Source organism: Diabrotica virgifera, chromosome 6 (genome assembly GCF_917563875.1).
Source record: "Diabrotica virgifera virgifera chromosome 6, PGI_DIABVI_V3a".
In the NCBI taxonomy this organism is placed as follows: Eukaryota; Metazoa; Arthropoda; class Insecta; order Coleoptera; family Chrysomelidae; genus Diabrotica; species Diabrotica virgifera.
In genome coordinates this window covers 152,495,600-152,518,789 of record NC_065448.1, presented here as the reverse complement: position 1 = coordinate 152,518,789, position 23,190 = coordinate 152,495,600, and the positions used below count along the sequence as shown (strand labels likewise).

Below are 23,190 nucleotides of genomic sequence, written 5' to 3'. Positions count from 1 at the left end.
CAACATTTTATAAGGATTATTTAAGTTCTAAACTTACGAAAAAACTGGAAATTAAAAATATCAATGATAGGCAAATGAACATTAGACAAATGATTACAAAGACCGAAAATGTTACACAGGATAAATTTAACAGAAGACTTCTTCAGTTTATTGTACATACCATGTCACCTTTGTCGTTGTTACAAAATCGTAGCTTTTTAAATTTATTTAAGGGAATTACTCCTTTAAAAATTATATCCAGGCCTACAGCTGTAAAAAAAATTTCCTCTATGGCGTCTGAGAACAAAGAAAACTTAAAATTAACATTACATGATATCCGTTACGTCTGCACGACGGCTGACATTTGGTCATGCAAAACCCGAAGTTTTCTTGGTGTTACATGTCATTGGATTGACGACAAACTTCTACGAAAGTTAGCAACGCTAGCATGTAGAAGATTTTCTGGAGCGCATACACACGACCGTATAGCTGAACTATTAGAAGACATACATACTGCTTATAATCTACATCCAAATAAAGTGTTAGCAACAATTACTGACAACGGCTCAAATTTTGTCAAAGCATTTGGTGTTTTTGGTATCAATAATGTTTTACACTACACTGGTGACGACGGTGAACATCAACAACAAGTGCCAAAAGATGATATCGACATCATTGAGGAAGATCAGGAAGATATTTTGGAGGATGAAGAGGATATTCCTGACATATTTGAAAACGAAAATTATCTCCTTCCAAATAATTTAAGTGACAATAATTTGATCATGATCATACCTACTTTATCTGAACACATACGTTGTGCAAGTCATACACTTGCCCTAATAACAACTACTGATATTAAGAAAATAATTAATTCAACCAGTTCTCTTAGATCAAAACATGAACAAGCAATAGCTAGGTGTAATCATATATGGAAAAAAGCAGGTCGTCCTAAATCAGCTGAAGTGATAAAAGAAGTATTAGGACATACTTTAAGTTACCCGGGTGTGACTCGTTGGAATTCCATGTTCGATGCTCTGAACCAGATTCTTAAGTCTAAAGAAAAACTGGAATCTCTATACGAAAAATTAAATTTTGCAAAACAAGATCGGCTCAGAGATACTGATCTAAATTATTTAGCAGAATTATGCCAAATACTAAAACCGTTTGCTTTGGCACTTGACATTCTTCAAGGCGAACAAAATATGTACTACGGTTTCCTTCTACCATCAATCGTAAGCTTGTTTGTTAAAATTGAAAAGCTTAAAACCAATAAGTTTAAATATGTGGAACTATTTTGAACGCGCTGACAGTATCTTTAAACTCCAGATTTGAAAAACTTCTTAAGTTGACTAACCAATCTGCAATAATTGCTGCAGTTACTAATCCTTTATTTAAAACACGTTGGCTTACTGCATTTCGAGGAATCAGGAATATCGAAAATGACCTTAGTGAAATTAAGGATTTGGTAATTACAGAAGCTATAAAAATTATGAAGGAAAATGAGGAACAATTAAAACAATTTGATGTAAGTACAAATAACATTACTACTGTAATGAAAAGTAACAAAAGGCAAAACGACTTCTTTGAATTTGATAAAATTCAAACGCAAAACGAAAACACTGGCTATACTGATTTAGATTATAAACGACAAGCTGAGCTGCAACTATTACAACATTTGACCGATTCTGAAACCAACATACAAATGTTAAAAAAATATAATATTATAGAACAATTATTTAAAAAGTTCAATACGCCATTACCTTCTTCTGCAGCTGTTGAAAGAATGTTTTCTTTTGCAACTTTTATTAATTCACCCCGACGTCATGCCTTGTCTGATCATACTTTTGAAAATTTAGTTTTACTAAAAGCTAGTGGTTATACTAACTAGTTATTAGCTACCAAAATGTTACTATTTTTTATATCCTATCCTATTGTGTTTGAAAATTTAATTATGTTGAATGTTCTGTTTTTAATGCATAATGCATCTTATGCTGTTTTTAACACACGAATTTATGTTTATTTTATATTGTTTTGAAAATTTAATGTTTGATTTTTGTTTTCAATACATAGTTATTAGTTTGTAATAACTTAACGCCTTTTATTTCTTATCTACCCCAAAGCATAAGCATAAGGTATACCATTTCAAAGTACCTGCTGGCTTAAACTAAAATTGTATGATAATTTAAAGGGTTAAAATGATGTTTTTAAAACAAAAGTATCGACAATCTACTGTAGAGTAGTAGAGTACTGAGCACCTTTATATACCCTAAAAGTATCTTAGTTACTACAAAAGTATCTAAGTATCTTAGATACTAGAAAAGTATCTAAGTGTCTTTGATACATAAAAGTATCTTACATACTTAAAAGTATCTTAGATACTTAAAAGTATCTTAGATACTCAAAAGTATCTTAGATACTTGAAAGTATCTAAGATATTTTTACTCTAAATACTTTTCCGGTATTTTGTATCTTTAGATACTTTCACAAAAAATTATCTTAGATACTTAGTATCTTAAGATACTTTTTGCCTCAAGTATCTTAAAAGTATCTAGATACTTTTAAAAAGTATCTTTTACAGCTCTGCTTCCGATCAACTAGATTATCGACGTCAACCGACAACCTCATTTGAACTTTATTAGTTCAAGGCGGCCGACATGTTCCGTCTCCTTATGGTTTAGTTAATTTATTTTACATGTAGATGCATATCAGAACATTCCTAAAGCTTGGGTAAATTATTTTCCAGAAATCACTTAATATATTAAAATACATTCATTCTTACCCATAGTTCTGGGTAATATTTGTCAATTGTATTCCTGATTCTCTTTATAAAGTTAGGTATTTGGAAAGTTTGTGCGAGGCAAGCTATGTTGCTGCTTCTTGGAAGGACAATGATGACGGTTTGTTAATTACGTTTTTTCCAAAAGTGAAATTTTGTAGAAGAGATAAACACATTTTTGCTTTCCCCACCACACGGGATTTCTGGGCGAGGGCTTTTTGTAATTTTAGTAGGTAGTAGCGAACAAAACTTTGATCTGTATAGACGTATAGCAATCAATAAAGAGTTCTATCAAAAAGTGTCGTCGAATATTCTTTAATTTGCTAAAGTAATATTTAATAGCATCGTATATTCACGGTAAACTAATCGTGAATCAAACAACCTAATTTAATAAAATTCTTTAGTAAATTTATTTGTATAAATATATTAATTTTTGGTCAGTTTATTACCTTTTTGTTCAGATGCCAACACTTTAAACATAATGTCAATTTAAGGCAAATTTATAATGGGTCGAGACTTCTTTAAAAACAGACCTAATAACCATTGACAATTCTGTAGCACCTCCCTATGTTATTATTTTCAGACAAAAAAGTCAAATTTTGTTGAAATAGATCACACTGAGACACGTACATCCTAAAAAACAGCTAAAATGTTAAAAATAAGCAAGATTTTTAATAAATTCCCACTTTTTGGGAAGATATAATGATCGAGGGAATATTCCCATTTTTTAAATTCCTTTCCACTGGGAATATTCCCACTCCACATCACTAGCTACTCACAGTCTCTTTCCCTTATAGAGGACTAGATCATAATAAATTACCCCCACCGAAACATGGATGTTGTGACATCTGCAGGTATGCAATATTTAGTCATAACCAACAAGCTTTAATTAACATGTTCCGTGCGGATGGCATACATGTGAGCCACACATGATGTCTTCACCAATACACATTTTTAATATGCATTTTTTGTCCTTTCAGAGTATGTCTTAGGATCAGACATCCGCACGCCATGTGTTAACAATAGCATATTTTTTTTATTTTTACCACTTTGACGGTTAATACTTACATCTAATTCAGTTTCCGTCTCTGGCAAACCCAGTAAACCACCCTCTGATTCTTCATTTGCCTTTTCAATTTCGTCTATGATGGGCCTTATTCCCGTCTGTGGTCTTTCCCTAATTATGTAATTTCGAGTAGAGGCTCCAAAATGAAAACTGGAATCAATTGGCAGTTGGGTGGGTTTGTATGCTTCAAGGCGTAGATTTCCAATGAAAGTGCCGTGTGCTGAAAGAAAATGCAATAACAATTAATATTTCAATAACAAAAAGTTGTAGAGGAAACTCTAAACGGTATATTATACAGCGTGTCTACCTAAGTTGGAAACATATGGGAAACTTTTTTATTATTCATTTTACGAAAAAAAGTTATTCTTTATAAAAACTTCTGCATGCCCCAAAACCTAAGATTCAATCATCAGATATAAAATTTTCTCAATATTATACGAGGTACGTCAAAAAATATTAATTTCGGTCAAGGGTAAAGTACCTTTATTTTTCTCAATATCGAAAAATCTTATGATAAAAAGTTGTTTGGAATTAAAAACTAAGATCAAATATGCAATTACATACTTCTAATTGAAAAAAAAAATAAATTTTTTTCTCAAATTTATGGATAGGTACCCAACATCGTTTTTAATTATTAACTCTTTTATTATTCATTTTACGAAAAAAAGTTATTCTTCATAAAAAGCTCTGCATGGTCTAAAATTTAAGACACAACCATGATATATCATCTTTTATTAATTTTATACGAGGTGTGTCAAAAAACATGAAATTCGCTCAAGATTATAAGTACCTTTATATTTCACAATATTTCAATTAGAAGGATGTAATTACAATATGAAACATAGTTTTTAATTCTAAACAACTTTTTTTAATAACCATTTTCAATATTGTGAAAAATAAAGGTACTTTACTCTTGAGTGAAATTCATATTTTTTGACATACCTCGTATAAAATTAATAAAATGTGATATCTGATGGTCGCATCTTCGGTCTTAGGACATACAGAGCTTTTTATACAGAATACCTTTTTTTCGTAGAAGTAATACTAAAAGAGTTATCGTATGTGTAATAAATAAAAACGAAGTTCAGTATCAATAAATTTGAGAAAAATTTGTAAAATATTTTTTTCCGATTAGAAGCATGTAATTGCATATTTGATCTTAGTTTTTATTTCCAAACAACTTTTCATAATAAGAATTTTCGATATTGAGAGAAATAAAGGTACATACTCTTAAACAAAGTTTATATTTTTTGACATACCTCGTATAATATTGACAAAATTTGATATCTGATGATTGAATCTTAGGTTTTAGAGCATGCAGAACTTTTTATAAAGAACAACTTTTTTCGTAAAATGAATAACAAAAAAGTTTCCCATATGTTTCCAACTTAAGTAGACACGCTGTATACAGGGTATAATAGTTATTTATGATATAAGTGTTAAAAGTACACGTTTAAGGCATGCATGTGAAAGTTTGCAGAATGAGCGATAGCGAGTTCTGCAATTCACATGAGTGCCTTAAAAATGTACTTTTTAACACGCATATCATACAATATTTTTCGACACACGTAATTACAGGACAATATCTACAAAAACTTTTACCTGAACTTGACTGACATTCCATTTTTATATTTTTTTGACATTACATCAAAATTGTCTATACGGTCAATACGAAATGCAGTGCCTTAAAAATATTTTAAAGCACTAGTGCCTTAAAGTAGCATTTTTAACGCACGCATGGAGTGCTAAAAATTGCATTTTTAACACGGTTGTAGAAAAAACATATTAAGTTATGATATAAAAAGAAATGAAACTAGTGGAGGTGGTAAACTTAGCGATAAAAACTTATACACTTACATTCTATTTATTGTTTCCCACCTTTAAACGTATCAGAGGAGTATGTCAACTAAAACTGTCACTGTCACAGTGGCAGTTGCAAAACTCGTCCGATACGTCTAAAGGTGGGAAACAATAAATAGAATATATGTTTATAGGTTTCTATCGCTAAATTTCCCACCTCCACTAGTTTCATTTCTTTTTATCTCACAACTTAATATGTTTTTACATATATACAGTTGTCATATACACAGTTGTCACAGGTACGCTGGACAAGCCATACAGTCTGTAGTCAACACCCCGATGTATGAGCGGGAACAAAAGGTGAAAAATGCTCATACTCTCATGAGTCGCATCTGGCGAGTCATGAGAGCCTTCACATTTTACTCTCTTTCAACTTGTCTTGAGTGAAATTTCTTTAATCTTTCCTATCGGCCTCACTTGGCCAATTGTTACTTTTTCCGACCCCGAATGGCTATTAGGTTTCCGAGGACAGACGGGTCACTATTTTCTACTTCTATCACTTCTTCTATCAATACTTCTCACCGAATGATTGCGGGTATAAGCAATCCCCCACTTACTGACCAACTGCTTCGGGCGGATGAGTTGGTGAGTGGTAGGGCACTCTGTTGTCCTGAGACCGGAAATCGGTCTCAAAGGCGGAGGAACCAGGAAATGGTCAACGGCATCCGGATGTAGAAGGCCAGGAGAAACCACTACATTAAAGATCCTTGTGGATATCTCTAGTACAGCTTCCCATGACAGATAAGGAAACTACACATACATTTAATGATCATGGAGTTCGGAGTCCAAGATCCGGCAGGAGAGGAAGATTACAACCAGACCACGGGGCCTCTCAGGTCGTCAACACACGAAAACCCCGTGTCGTGGAAATCCACAAGATAGCTACGTGGAACGTAACAACTATGTTTGAAGGTGCGAAATTACAAAATATTCAGCTAGAAATGGCCAGACTAGACATTCCTATCCTAGGTATATGCGAGACGAAATGGCTAGGGTCAAACATATTTGAGAATAATGGATACAAAAAAAAAAAAAAAATCAATGGGAAAATCCCAATAGTTGGCTGTATACCATAGTTTAAAAAACCAATACAGAAGTAAAAACTTCGAGATGTATTCTGGTATAAAATCGTTTATTTAAAAACTATAAAATGTCATCGATTGCAGAACGTTTTCGTTCTAAACAGAACATCTTCAGTGCCTAGAATGAAGTATTTCCACGTTAGATTAAAGCAAAGGGTTAAAAATGTGACTGTTAAAATGAAAAAAGTGTGGGAATACTTACATCCTGCCGAGTATTTTGAAACTAGCACACCGTAAATAGTGTTAACATCATCATATATGGTTTACATAATGTAATATGTATTACACATATTACATTATGTAAACCATATATGATGATGTTAACACTATTTACGGTGTGCTAGTTTCAAAATACTCGGCAGGATGTAAGTATTCCCACACTTTTTTCATTTTAACAGTCACATTTTTAACCCTTTGCTTTAATCTAACGTGGAAATACTTCATTCTAGGCACTGAAGATGTTCTGTTTAGAACGAAAACGTTCTGCAATCGATGACATTTTATAGTTTTTAAATAAACGATTTTATACCAGAATACATCTCGAAGTTTTTACTTCTGTATTGGTTTTTTAATAATGGATACATTGTATACCACTCGGGAAAGGCAGAAGGACCCAGACGTAACGGAGTCGCAATCATTGTCAAAGAATAAATTCGTAACTGTATCCGAAATTTCGTCCCCTTCAATGATCGTATCATGATGATTCAGATGCAAAATAAACTACTGAATATTAATATAATACAAGTCTATGCACCAACAGCAACAGCTGACCAACCAGATGAAGAAATTGAGCAATTCTACAGCCAAATTAAACAAATTCTTCGGAGCACAAAAAACACGAAGCTACAATTATTATGGGAGACTTCAACTCAAAAGTTGGTGCCGAAATCACACAAGATATAACCGGAAAGTATGGACTTGGAGAAAGGAACGAAAGAGGGCAAAGACTAATACAGTTCTGCCAAGAAGAGAAATGCATTATAGCAAATACTTTGTTTCAGCAACCTAAAAGACGACTATATACCTGGAAATCTCCAGCTGATCAAGAGGGAAAGATAGTCAGAAATCAAATTGACTACATTATCATTAATAGAAGGTTTAGAAACAGTATTACATCTGCAAAAACATACCCAAGTGCAGACGCAGCAACTAACCATAATCTGCTCTGTGCTGGATTCAAACTAAAACTAAAAAGAATAAAAGTCCCCACAACGCAGAAGAAACCTAATACTCGACTCCTAAGAAATGCCGTAATAGCAGATGAGTTCGGAAATAAGATAAATCGTGAGATTAAAAAACAGTTAGAAAGATCTGAACAAGAAAATATCGGTCAAAATCTAGATATCATGAATTCCGCCATGGTCACCATAGCAAACGAAGTTTTGAAACCAGAAAAAGACCCAATAAAGAAAAAGGATTGGATGACCGATAAAATACTAGACGTTATTCAACAAAGAAGAAATTGGAAAAACAAAGACGAGATTCGGTATAGGGAGATATATCGACAAATAAGATACGAGGTTAAGCGAGCAAAAGTGGACTGGATGGAACAAATATGTCGTGAAATGGAAGAACTACAAAGAAAACATGACGAGTTTAATATACATAAAAAGCTTAAAGAAATTACCTACACTCAGAGAAAAAGAACTCCTCACTTTATGAGAAACACCAAAGGTAAAATAATTCTTGACTTGGATGAAAAAAAGGAAGAATGGACTAACTATATAAAAGAGCTCTTCCTGGATACGAGGCCACCACTTAACATCACAAAGTATACGAATACTGGTCCTAGTATTTTAAAAGCGGAAGTAGAGAAAGCCACCAAACAGAGCAAAAATGGGAAATCTCCAGGCCCTGACCAAATACCATCAGACTGGCTCAAACTTCTGGATGATGACAATGTCTCACAACTAACAAACATTTATAACCATATATACGAGACTGGAATGATGCCACAGATATGGTTAGAGTCTACATTTATTCCACTCCCAAAAAAACCTAATACATCATCATGTAAAGACTTTAGACTAGTTAGTCTCATGAGCCACTCTCTCAAGCTACTTCTTAAGATAATTCTGAATAGAATCAAGCAGGAATGTGAAGAGACAATGGGAAACAAACAATTCGGTTTCAGAGAAGGATTGGGAACAAGGGAAGCTTTGTTCTCAATGTTAACATTACTTCAACGATCATGGGAAGTACAGAAACCAATTTACGTCTGCTTTATAGATTTTGAGAAGGCGTTTGATAGAGTTCAACATGATAGGTTGTTTGAATATCTAGAAATGATTGGAATAGATGATAAAGATCTGAGACTTTTACAATATCTATATTGGAATCAAGAAGCTTCTGTTCTGGTAGACGGCAAAGAAACAGACAAAATTTGCATTCAAAGAGGTGTCAGACAGGGTTGTGTGTTATCCCCAACTTTGTTTAACGTATACTCAGAAATAATTTTTAATGAAGCCTTGGAAGGACAATGTGGAGTTCGAATCGGGGGAGAAACTATTAACAACATCAGATATGCAGACGACACCGCGATCATGGCTGAAAATATCGAAGATCGTCAATTCCTTACAGATCGAGTCACTAGAGAATGCTCCAGTAACGGACTTAACATAAATGCAACAAAGACAAAATTACTTGTGGTTAGTAAACAAGACGTCGGCCCTATGCAACTAATTGTCAATGATGAATCAATAACAAAAGTTAACCATTTTAAATATCTAGGATGTTGGATAAACGAGACACTAAATCCGGATGAAGAAATTAAAACTCGTATAGAAATTGCAAGAGGAGCATTTATGAAACTTAGACCTATTCTGAGTAACTCTCAGCTGAACTTACAACTAAGAATCCAGTTCCTAAAATGTTATGTGTATCCTGTATTACTATATGGATGTGAAACCTGGATCATGAAGGTTAACATGATGAACAAATTAGAAGCCTTTGAGATGTGGTCGTATCGTAGAATGCTCAGAATATCTTGGGTTCAACGCATTTCAAACAGAGAAGTCTTAAACAGAGTAGGTCAAGGCGAAGGTGACTTATGGTAGGGGAGCCCAAGCGGCGATTTTTGCAGTTACTCGAGCGCGTCAGATTAGCATATGGGGAGAAACCTGGTACTCTGCAATGTACCTCTATCATATATTGGCTCTTAACACAGGGGAGTTCGTTAAGGGGGGCCCGAAAAAAAAAATCTATCCTTAAAAAAACTCGAAATTGTCAGATTAAGATACGGTAAGTTAAGTATATGCAAAAGAGTGTATATTTCACAAATCTGACAATTTGAGTCGGGCGTAGGGAAATGGGTGAGTCCCAAAGTCTCACAAGAAAAAAGCGAATAATTCGCGAAATGGTTGATAGATCGAAAAAGTAAAAAATATGTGCTCAATATTTTTTAAAAATCTATCGAATGATACCAAACACGACTTCCCACGGGGAGGGGTGGGGGGTAAATTTAATATTTTAAATACGAATCCCGCGATATTTCGCGAAATGAACATCAGATCGAAAAACTGTAAAATACACTTATTCAATATTTTTGAAAAAGCTATCGAATGGCACCAAACACGACCCCCCATGGACGTGGGGTGGGGGGTTACTTTAAAATCTTAAATAGGAGCCCTCATTTTTTATTGCAGATTTGGATTCCTTACGTAAAAATAAGTAACTTTTAATCAAAACATTTTTTCGAATTATGGATAGCGATGGCTTAGTGTGAAAACCTCGTATCTCATTAAATTACACTTTTACATGAGAGGCAAAAAACGGATTTTCTGCATAATATAATCTAAAAACAAAAACTACTGTTACGTATTTTAATTTGAGCACATTGAGACAAATATCTGATCTTGGCCCAGAGCTGAAAGTGTTAAATGTTGCTATTAAATTGAAAAAAACAAATATTAACTATGAAAAACACGTAAATATCCTTGCAGTACATAGAGCCTTTGCCCAAGTAACTATGATAACCTCGTATATCTTGATATACGTGTTTTTCATCTAAAATGAGGTTGTGTTTATGATTATTTACGAGGTTTTCATTTTTCATAGCTTATTGCACACCTCCAAATACTAGGTTGATACAGTACAAATCTTTTGATTTAAGGTTCATAAAATGTTTCTATATGCCGGACTACCTTTTATTGTTCACAAAAAAACATTTCTTCAAGTCGAATTTTTTAAACAAACACTCCAAATTAAGTACCAAATTCGTGGTTATAAATATACGTGGTATTCACACTAAATCAAGAGAGCAATTGATATACGTGGTTTCTTTTTTCGGCTGTAGAAAATAGTCTGGTGTATTTGGATTTTTTCTAACAGTTGTAAATCGCAAGATAAAAGGTTTTCAAACTAAAACCACCAAAATGTCATTTTCTAAAAAAAATGAGATACGAGGTTTTCACACTAAGCCATCGATAGATGGCCTTATAATCGAAAAAAACGATTGTTGGAAATGGAAAATTATATTAAAAAATGGCAAGCGCCCACTAAAATGAAAAACTTTACTTAACTTTTTTTGGTTTTAGGACCTACTCTTCACAACCCAATAGGTCCCCAAAGCGCTTGAGTGACTGCACATTTAGCATACTTTGCTCCCCTACCATTAATGAAGATGATAAAAAAGAGAAAACTTGAATATCTGGGGCATATAATGAGAGGTAGCAGATACAGGATGCTGCAGTTAATACTCAAGGGAAAGATCGACGGAAAAAGAGGAATTGGTCGAAAGAAATATTCATGGCTCCGAAACCCTCGTCAATGGACTGGCTTATCAGCAGTTCAATTGTTACACGCCGCACAAGATCGAGAACGATATCGGCAAATTGTTATGGAAGCTACCCACGCCTAAATTGGGCACGGTACTTAAAGAAGACAGTTGTCATGGCAAGTCTTTTTCATTTATGTCTGTAATTGTTCAGGCTTCAACTCCATATAAAAGGACAGAGAATATGTAGCATCTGAATACTCTAGTTTTACTTTCTATTCCCAGTATTTAATTGCAGAATACTGCTTTCCTCATATTGAAAGCACTTTTGCCCATCTCAATGTGTCGTTTTATTTCAAGGCTGCAGTCCCATTGTTTATGTAGCCCACATCCAAGTAATTGTATCTGGGTACTTTCTCAAAAGCTTTTCCTTTATTGTAGATTGATTTGAGGCTTTCTCAAAGTCAATTAGACATATGACACAGTTGACGACATCTTTGTACTGTTTTATGAGTATTTGTATAGTAAATAATGCCTCTCTAGTGTCAAAGACTTTTCAAAATCTCAGTTGGTTTTCTGTTATTCTATCATCTAGTTTTTTGCATGTAGTACGTTCCCTGGTGGTAAAATATTGCAAAACCTATAAATTTTGAAGAACCACTTAGATTGACATGAAATTTGGCATACACATAGGTAACATGTCAAAGAAGAAAAGTTATATTGTGCCGATGTGTGCTATTGCCATGGGGGGAGTTTCACCCCTTTTCGGGGGTAAAAAAATATACCTACTTTCAAAATAAGTCACAAACTGGATAAACTGGCCAATTCTAAGCAACTTTTGTTCTATACCATCCATTTTTGCACTAAAATAATACTTTTTAAGTTATTTGCGAAAATATGTTTATACTAAATTAAACAAAAATGTTGTTGCTTAGTAAAAAATTCTTCGAATAATTTATTTAATCTGACTCATTTATATCGGCAATTCAGACATGTATTATGCAAGACTTGGGCGTCGAAACGTTAATAAATATGTTCATTTTTCAAAAAAAAAACATATTTTTAGACGGTTTTTAACAAATAACTCAAAAAGTAAGTATTTTATCGAAAAAAATGTTCTTGGCAAAACTATAAAATGTATAAAACATAAAAAAGGCAAAAATGGTGTATGTATGAGATCCCTAGACCCAATAAATGAAGAGTTGTAACTAATGAAAAATAGATTCATACTCGCCAAATTCCAAATCAAATATTTTAACGTGAAATAACCAAAAAATGAAGCACTTTTTGAGGAAAACTGATTACAACTTTTTAAAGATTAAAAAAAACTTTATTCTTGTTTTTTTAAAAAGTATCTAGTATCAAAAATAAGTAAGTTACGCTCAAAATAGAGTTGGTCCCTTTTTTTTGGTAAAAAAATCGTGAAAATCGCCCCCTAATTAGCATCCCAAATGATATTAATCGCGACCACTTCACAGGTCACTTTACTCGTATATGTATTTTTGATACGATCTGTAAGTAATTGGTTCTTCTTCTTCTTCTTATACTTGTTGTAGATCTGTTAATTCCGACGTTGAAGTATTTCTTGAGAGGTAGACTGCCAGCTATCTCTCCATCTTTTTGGTGGTCTCCCCGGTGGACGCTTGCCTGCTGGTTTTCCTTCTAGAGCAATTCTTGGTAGTCTGTGCTCCTCCATCCTTTTTACATGACTGAACCATTCTCTTCGTCTTTGCCTGCCCCATCTGACTACATCTTGCACGCCACATTGTTCCCTGATGATGTTGTTTCGTATTCTATCTCTTCTTGTCTTCGCTGCTATTGCTCTTAGTGTCTTCATTTCGGCTGTTCGTAGCATGATTTTGGTCTTATTTGTGTCTTCTCTTGATTCAATGCCATAGGTCATAACAGGTCTGGTGCAAGTTTTATAAATTCTAACTATGCTGTCCATTCTCATATATGAGTTATTCCAGACCACATCTCTCAAACATCCGGACAAGACAGTGGCCTTGTTAATTTGTCCTCTTAGGTCTCTGGCTGGGTCATGATAACTTGATAACTCTACGCCTAGATATTTGAACTGGTTTAACTGTTCTATGGGTTTTCCCTCTACCACTAGCTTGCATCTAATTGTTGAGTCGTCGACATGCTTGATAGAATCGATAAAGTTGTCTTTGTAGGTCATCCTCGTCCTCTGCAATCAGGGCTGTGTCATCCGCATAGCACACTATACTGATTCTACTGTGGCCGAGTCTGTATCCTAGTTGTAGCGATTCCAGATCTTCTATTATTTCATCCATTAGCATATTGAATAGAAATGGACTGAGGCTGTCTCCCTGCCTGATTCTTCCTGGTGTTGGTATGTTGGCTGTAGTGGTGTCGTTTGTTTTAATTTTTGTCGTGTTGTTATTGTTCATTTGTTTTATGACTTCAACAATGTTTGTTGGTATCCTTTTGCTTAATTTTCTTTATTATATCGCTAAGTCTGACTCTATCAAATGCTTTCGTTAGGTCTACAAAGCAAATATATGTGGGTTTGTTATATTCTATCGACTTCTCTTTCACTTGTTTCATGACAAATATTGCGTCCGTCGTCGACCTGTCTTTTCTGAATCCTTGCTGTTCTTCTCTGTTCTTTATCTGTGATTCCAATTTATCCTCGAGTATGCCTGTGAATAATTTCATTGTCGTATTTAAGAGAGTTATTCCTCTGTAGTTGTCCAGGCATGATCTTTGTCCTTTCTTAAAAATCGGTATTGTGATACTGGTGTGCCAATCTTGTGGTATCTCTGCTCTGTCTAAGATTTTGTTAAACAATGGTGTGAGACAATTAGTGAGTTTCTGACCGCCGTATTTCAGCAGTTCGTTAGTTATTCAATCAGTACCTGGCGATCGTCTATTTTTTAAGATCTTCATTCTTGCTTCTACTTCAGTTTCTTTAGTGATATACCCGTCTTCTGCATTGTAATTGTGTTCGTCATTGGAGTCTTCACCTTTGTAGAGTTCTCTGAAATATTTTTCCCATGTCTCAGTTGGTATCCCTTTTGTCTGTACAAATTCAGTTACTGGTTTTTTTCTGTTTTTTAGCATTTTTCAAACTTTCCTCTGTGCGCCATAGATGTCGTGATCCATGTCACTTGTGAACTTGATCCAGTGCTCTCTTTTTATTGCTCTTATTCGCGAATTAATTCTGTTTCATGTTTCTATATAGATGACGCATTGTTCCTGCGTTCCAGTGCTTTTGTAACACAGATCATTTTCTCTTTTGTTCTGCAAGTTCTTTGAGTTCTTGACAAAACCATGATTTGTTGTTTCTTATTGCGCTGGTGTTTGTTTTTCTTTTGCCAATAGACTCTTCCGCAGCCTGCTGGATGCAGTTTTTGATTTCATTCCAGCATTCTTCTACTTCACAGTTGTGCATGTTAATGTTTTCCAATTTGCTTGTCAGCCTGCTTTCATATAATCTTTTTGTGCTCTCCAAGGTCATTGGTTCTATATTGTATCTCTCGATGTATGTGGGGGATTTTTTGATTTTAATTGGTCGTTCTATCTGTATTTTACATAAAACCAAGTTATGATCTATTCCAGTGTTAGATGAGGTTAGGGCTCTAACATCTAGTATCTCTGCTGGGGCGAAAGCTCTGTTAGTAATTATGTAATCTATGATTGATTTTTGACATCTGGTGTTGCAAAACGTGTATTTGTGTTTTCTTTATGTGGGAAGTATACGTTGTTAATCCTCATCTCGTTTCTGGAACAAAAATCAATCAGAAATTCTCCGTTCTCGTTGATGGTGTCTTCGTTAAATTTTAAATACTGTTCATGTATTTCTCATGTAGTATGATGCCTACGCATGAGTGTGCTCTGTCGTGTTAAGGTTTGCCTCTATATAATAAGATGTACTGAGCATAGCGGGTTGTTCCCTGGCCTTTCTTTTTGGTCTCTGATAGACCACATATGTCAATTTTATGTTTTCTCAATTCAATAATTGTTTCTTGGTCCCTTCAGTTCCAAGATGTTATGTACCAGCATGCTAGTCTGGTTACATTTAATCGTTTTTCCATTTTCGTTTTTTGTCATTGCGTTGTTTGTCATAAATTTAATCCGTCCTGGTTCCGAGGCAGTGTTGGTTCTGTGAGCCAAAATTATGTGATCCTCCAGGCAGGGGGCTACCCTAACCTGGAGGCCCCTCCTCCTCTAGGTTGCGTGTTGTGCAGGCAACATCATCTGCATGTGCCAAAATTTGGGACGATTTATTAAAAATATTTCCTCTGTTGTCTATTCGGGCATCTCTGACTGCCTTTCCCAGAGCTATATTGAAAAGGAGACACACCAGCGCATCTCCCTGTCACAGTCCAACATATGTTCGACTTTGCAAACAACTTTACGCATTGTATCCTTAACCAATCTTATCAGTTTATCGGGGATGTGGAATTCATCCATGGCTTCATACAATTTGTTTCTTAAAACAAACACTATCATAGGCTGATTTAAAATCTATGGTTTGTGTCGATATTTAATTCATTGGTTTTTCCAGTATTTGCCTTATTAAGGAGGGTTATTCCCCTATAGTTTCTACATTCCAACAGATCACCCTTTTTGTGTTGCAGACAAACAATTCCAATGCACCACTCTTCCAGGATTTGTTCCTCATTCAAGGCTCTCAGTATTAGACTAGGATATATAAACTATTTGTGTACTTCCAGTTTTTAAATAAATGTGTATGTAAACATGTAAATATCTTCTAGATCATATCAGTTAATACTTACTACTTCCAAGGTCGACTAGAAATGCTCGCTCTAGGTGTTTGTGCCAGACGAAAGATGAATGAACCCTGGAACAAGAGGCATGATCAATACAAAAGTCGTTCATCTGAGCATTCCTCCCAAATAAATAACACTTTTTCTCGTCGATCATTAGCTTTTGAATTAGCTTGTCGCCCTTTAACACATCTAAATGAAGACCAACTGGGGGTTTACCAGCCCTAAAATTAAACAATTAAACAATTAAACAAGACATAACCTCACACAACAAGTAATAAAATAGGAAATAATAATATATACCAGCTGGGAACTTCATAATGATTGGCCATGATAAATAATCATAAAATCCACTTTATTTACAATTTAACAAATTTTAACATTTTCAAAATATTCAAATGACAACAGCCAATCTGACATATATTTTTAGATTTGACATTTGACTTTGACTTGAATTTGATGTGAAAATGACAGTACAGTGTTGCCGATTTGACATTTCTCATTTTCAAAAGTGTAGAAACCTAAAGGCTGTATGACACTATGCATTTTCTTGTATCATTTCTAATATCGTTTCTGATATGTCAAACACAGATACAAGAAACGATATCAGAAACGATACAAGAATTTGTGTCAGGCACAGATTCTTGTACAATAACTGCGCCAATTTCTGCGCAAAGAGCAAAAACGTAAAACCTGCTGGCAAAACTTCTAAATGTCATAATGACTGCGTTCACCAGATGCAAACACATTCACAAATGTTTGCGCTTTGATTCTAAACTTGTTGACAGCGAACTGAACGGATGGTTGTTTAGGTTAAAATTTGACATTTTGCTTGCTTGGTTTGAACGTAACCTAAAATAAATTTCCTCAATAAATACGTTTTTCAATTTATTTTTTTTATTAAAGGAAAAAAGAAAATTTATTTAATATATAATAACGTAGCAGAATGTCTTCAGTAGCCTTTATTTTATATATAAAACCCTTATCAATATATTTTACAATATATACAATTTAAATTCCCGCCATATTTCAACACGTTTGCAAAGTTCAACTTAAATATGTTATGTTTGCAAAAATGGCGACCGCTTTCCAAACATGTTTGACGTTAGCAAGTCGTTCAGAACCATAAAGCGCAAACTGATTGCCAACGTTTGCATCTGGTGAACGCGCCCAAATGGCGGCTGAAAATGAGATCATATGATTTATGTCTTGATGAATTTATTTGTGTTTTGTAGGTATTATTTATAAATATTTTATTGATACTTAATATACCGTTTGGTATGGACTACTGTTCTACTAATAACCATATATTTAGAATAACTTTGGGTTTCATATTGCATAATTTTTTAATAGAGGAAAATACAATAGTTCTAATTTGGATCAAACTGAAGATAATTATAATGCAAATATTTTAGCACAAATATCAAAACAAAATAAAAAACACAAATAATCAACAGTCAACGTAAAAATTCTAGTTATTATAACATTAAAATATTTGTTTTTAAAAGTTTATAAATTTTATAAAATCCTTAAAATCAGCTGTAGACGCAGTACTACCATACCAATGTAACGTGACAGGGCGACAAACAAAATTTCGACCAATCACGTGCCGAATTTCATACAGTTTTCGATACAAGAACTTGCATAGTGTCATACAGGGCACAAATGTACGTACAAGAAATGATACAAGAAAATGTATACAAGAAACGATATTAGAAATGATACAAGAAAATGCATAGTGTCATACAGCCTTAAAAATCTTATAAAATCCTAATTCAAAAAGTCACGCAGTCTGTCCGAGACGTTTGTCGATATGTAAACATTAAAAGACGTTTAATAAACGTCAATTTAGTTTTTAACATCTTCAGCTTCAGAACTGCACCGATTTAGTTCATTTCGATTTTGAAACATTTGTAGAAATCCAAGGAAGGTTTAAAGGTGCGAAAATGTGATGAAGTTTTAAATCGGTGTTACATTGGGTGCGTTCGGACGACCACAGCGGCTGGACAGCTGAGCCAGCAGTAGCTGTCAGACGTCACCGCTGGAAGCCAGCCGCTGAGAGATTTACTAAGCTTTCCCTATCACGGCTGGATACAACCACTCAGCCGATTTCTGCTGACAGCCAGCCGCTATGGTCGCCCGAACGCACCCATTATGAGGCCACAGTAGCGCGTCATCAGTCAAACTAGTCAGAACAGAAACCGTCAGCAAACAGTTGGTCAGTGAGAGACACGGTTCTTAACTACGGTTGCCTAGATCGACTAACCAATGAACATTAAAGGCGGCTGCACAATTGGCCGGGAACGGGAACGAGAACGGAAACGGGAACGGGAAAAAAGTTAACCTCTATGTAAATTAATGTTGTAGATGCACAATAACCGAGAACGAGAAGCTGTCCGGTAACGGGAACGGGAAAGTTGACCATGTTTTAACTTTCTCGTTCCCGTTGTATTCCCGGAACCAATCAGAAGGCAGTATTAAAAATACTGTCAAATGCCCAATAAAAATTTGTTATTAGAAGTGTGTGATCAAGTTTTAGTGACAATTTTTATACATTTTGCATTAAAATAAATGACGAACGATTGATTTCTTTATTGGAAAAATGTCCTCATCCGTATGATTGATGTAGATCATAGTACACGTACTTATATGGTAATTAGATACAGTAATAATATAAATATTTCAATGATATGCTTTTTATCTTTATGCTGACAAACCTTTGCGATTGCACACATATTGTGTAAATTAGTTCCAAGATTATAAAAAACGAAAATATTAAAAGCTCGTCATCAAATAAATCCATATTTTTAGAATTAACAGACATGTGCTTTTAATAAAATTAGGAAAAGATCGTTCCACAAAATTTATTTTGAGAAAAAAAAAATTAATAGCACAAGTGACAGTGACACAAAACAGCTGTTTGCCATTTAATTGTGAATCTGCTGACGCTTTCAGTTTCCGTTCTCGTTCCCGTTTCCGTTCTCGTTCCCGTTCCCGGTCAATTGTGCAGCCGCCTTAAGGGTGCGATTACGTCACGAGAGTGTACTGTCATTTGAATCGTAATATAATTTTTTTCGAATCCTGAGAAAACCAAGTATTTTAGAAAAATTTAAACGCAGGATGAAAGATTACATTATTACCGAGGGCGGAAAGCCCCTTAGAATAAACAAGCAGTTTCTATTGAATGAAATATTTTAAATTAAATATCACACTTCTCTTTTATTTTCAGCCCTGTAACTTATTAAAATAAACATTATAGAAGTTTTCAGGGACTTTCGGCCCTCGATAATAATGTAGTCTTTCATTCTGAGTTTAAATTTTTCAAAAATATTTATTAGTTTTCTAAGGATTCGAAAAAAATAAATAGGTACAATTAAAACACATTGAGTTTGACATGCGTCAAAATTTTGCATTAACTGAATCTAAAATTCTAAACTGTTGAATTCCAGCTTCCCTAATTATTTTACATCAAAAGACATTAGAAACTATTTGTAGAGGATTGAAATCTGTATTGAAAACAACTGTTAAAATATTGGTCTACATAATTAAACATATTCCAAAATTTTGTAAAAATGTAATACATTTTAGTTTTCAGCCCAAACTTAGGCCACACACAATGCAATAATGTTCACATTTTTGAACTGTCAATATTTTTATTTTATCATCCTATTGTTTAAAAACAATACAGTTGATAAGATACCCTCAGTTGCGAAGAAAGTATTAATAATAAAGATTTTTTATTCAGTCAATGGTGTGAGCACTGTCAGTTAAATAGTAACGTGTGGCCTAACTTTTACACGCATACCTATTGTGGTAAATGTATCATATTTTTCAAAATTTGGGAATGCATTTAAATCGTAGAACAATTTTAACTTTTGATTTTAATACAGATTTTAATTCTCTACAAGTATTCTCTCATGGCTTTTGATGTAAAATAATTAGGGAAGCAGGAATTCAACAATTTAGAATTTTACATTGAGTTTCCTATGGCCCTTTTTATGATTCACCACCCGGTATAAGATAAAATGTGTACTATTTGTCTTATTATTTCATAATAACACAAATAATACACATATATACACAATAACACACATTCAATGATCGAAAATCATTTAAAAATATGGGAATGTGTACGTTGTGACGTAAAGTCAAAAATATAAGTCTCCCCACCACCGTCAATCAAGGCAACCGTAATAAAGTCTAATAACCGTGAGTGAGAGAACATAATACAGTCACCAGTGCTATCCCCTCCACTCGCGCTGGTCCGCTATTCGCTGATGGTTTCAAACCGTTTGAAACTGATGCTAGAACAAACCTAATATTACTTCGGGAGATGCGTATGGTTTGTTCCAGTGATGTGGGAGGGAGGGGATACGACATAAGGGATGATTTTGTATTTATAATGGGATCACTTGATTTAACACTTTTGTGCTACATCCAATATGGCGACTGGCAGGTTTTTATACGTTATATATGGAAAATGTTATTAATTAGTTATGAAAATTATTAATTATATATATTTACAGTGGGTGATCATATTATTAGAGCCACCTCAGAAAATTTTGCTTTTGTTTAATAATGGTATGTAAGTTTTTTCTTTATACGGTTCACGTTGCCTTTGAAACTTTAGAAATGGATGCTATGTTTCTGTTGGAGTGATTAGTATTGAATATTATTAAAGTTCTTATTTCTGCTATTTTCCTTGGTGAGATGTCTTTGGATTTCCCATGATGTTCTGGTACCACTAGTGTAACGAACGCGCAATTTTTACTAAATTCACAAAAAATAGTATAGGCCTGTCAGAATAATACTAGAGAGCATTGGAAACTCGCAAAGTTTATTATAACTCTAAACACCAAGAATACAAAATAATAGGCACACGAGTTGCAAGCTAGGCTGGGCAGCACTGACAAACAATGGCATTTGAGTCACGCATTGCCACACATGCGTGTTGCCACATTGGGACCGTGCAAGTTCGGCAAAGCGACCTCTATTTCTACGCTCTGTACTTTTATTCGCACTTTTAATTATATTGGCCAATTATATTAGTCCTGGTTGCTGGATAATTGTCAAGACCATAGTCCAAAAAAATAATAAGAAGAAAAAATAAGATGCAGGTTATGTTTAGCAAACGTAAACAATTGTATGTAGTAAATAAAATCAGTTATTAAAATGCAGTACTGCAAGCAAAATACAATTACTTAAATTTACCTTTATATAATAATTGCATATCATATCAATATTGTGGAGCAATATATAATTTATCTGCGTCAATGACAGAAGGTATGAAATCTACGTCAATTTGACAATTTTAATAGACAATATGAATTATTTAAGATAGTTGCAATATTTCTACGCGGCTCGCGCGCGGTCGTTTCTCGTTTCCCTTTCCAAGTAACCGCGAATTGTCAGACTATTTTTTGCACTTTCATAAAAACAAGACAGCCAAATGGAAACAAATCCATTAATATATGATATAGCTCAATTATATACCCTTCCTCTAAAACATTGAATTTTACTAGGTGGCTCTAATAATATGATCACCCACTGTATAGTATATAATATAATATAATTTTATTATTACATATTTTATATAGAGCAGAATATACTACCAAAGAGTTGTTCCGCCATATTGGATGGAGCGTTTTTGCGAGTAAAACCGATGCTATCTATTTCACCGTATGCCGCATCCCCTCCCTCCCACATCACTGGTTTGTTCCAACATAACGAGAAACCGTCCATGTAACGATGACCGTAAGGCGCAGTAAACAAAATAACCCATGGAACGCACGATATACAGACACAGAACGCATGGAACGTATTATTTTATAGTAACGTGATCTTTACATGACGTTTCTTCGTTGTGTTGGAACAAACCTATCATACCCTTTTTCGAAAGTTCTGCGAAACTTTGGCAAGAGTGGCAATATTTGACATTATCTAATTAATATTGAGATTAATATTGTGACAATATACTTAGAGGCGCATTAAATGGAAATAATAGAAAACACTTTCATATAAGTTTTACTATAAACGTTTATATCATATACCTATAGTTTCGTCGGAAGAAATGAACGACAGATTGAAGCAAGTTCGAAAAGATTGTCGACAATGAATATAGAACTACCTAAAAAAGTAGCATTTGTAGTGTAGTCAGGATTTCTGTACCTAAATACCAATAGATTTATTGCGAGTTTCATTTTCATGGAAAACAACTTTTCACACCTTTTTTATTTATGACAACAGATTACTTCTTATAGTGACCTACTTACATTATTAAAATTTGTGGTGGCTCTAATTTCGATTTTCGCAATAATTTTGGCACGGTTTTGAATGGACTTTTTTTTGGAAGGTTTCACTTTATTTTTTGTTTGATGAACTTTTCCCAGTTTTTTAAACTATTGATAATATTTTTAGAATAAAAAATCCTCCTAAAGCTTTATATACTCGCATTAGAATTCGAAATATTTTTACGTAAAATATACTTACCTATAATTAAGCAAAACTCACAATAATAATTAACAATAATCTATTTTTTCAAATAGTCACAACAACTTCGTTCTATTACACAAAAATATAATAAATTAATTATAAATAAACACTACTTCCCTATGGATAAACACTAACAAATTCTTAAAATAATACACTGCTGCACTGAACATTATATCGATACACATAACAGAACAGATAAGAGAATCGAGCTATTATACATGGCTATTACACAGAAATCTGACGCAGGTTTGTCAAAATGACAGTGTTTTAATTTCTCTATGTTGCATAATCAGTTATTACTTACAATATTTATGTTTGATTTCTTGTTATACTGAATTCGCTCGGCCGAGATTCATATTGACACATTCGGAATACGAAACTTACAACACAAAAATTCCTACCTCACACTATTAACTGCTTAAATAAACTTAATCTTTCATTAAAAAAAGAAGAATTATTAAAAA

The 23,190-nt window shown here is 33.9% G+C and overlaps 1 protein-coding gene across 2 annotated transcripts in view; it reads right to left on the bottom strand.

Moving 5' to 3' along the window:
• LOC126886971 (nuclear inhibitor of protein phosphatase 1) overlaps nt 1-16,723 on the bottom strand; it is a 44,668-nt gene extending 27,945 nt beyond the window's left edge. The window contains exons 1-3 of one of the 2 annotated variants that reach the window (XM_050654176.1): nt 16,538-16,723; nt 16,244-16,458; nt 3,824-4,041 (exon numbers count right to left, since the gene is read on the bottom strand). In XM_050654176.1, coding sequence (XP_050510133.1) covers nt 3,824-4,041; nt 16,244-16,458; nt 16,538-16,566 — 462 coding nt within the window. In that variant the 5' untranslated portion in view covers nt 16,567-16,723. The remainder of the gene's footprint in view (nt 1-3,823; nt 4,042-16,243; nt 16,459-16,537) is intronic. The other variant, XM_050654177.1, reaches the window with a different exon arrangement.
• Between the last annotated feature and the right edge of the window lie 6,467 nt (nt 16,724-23,190).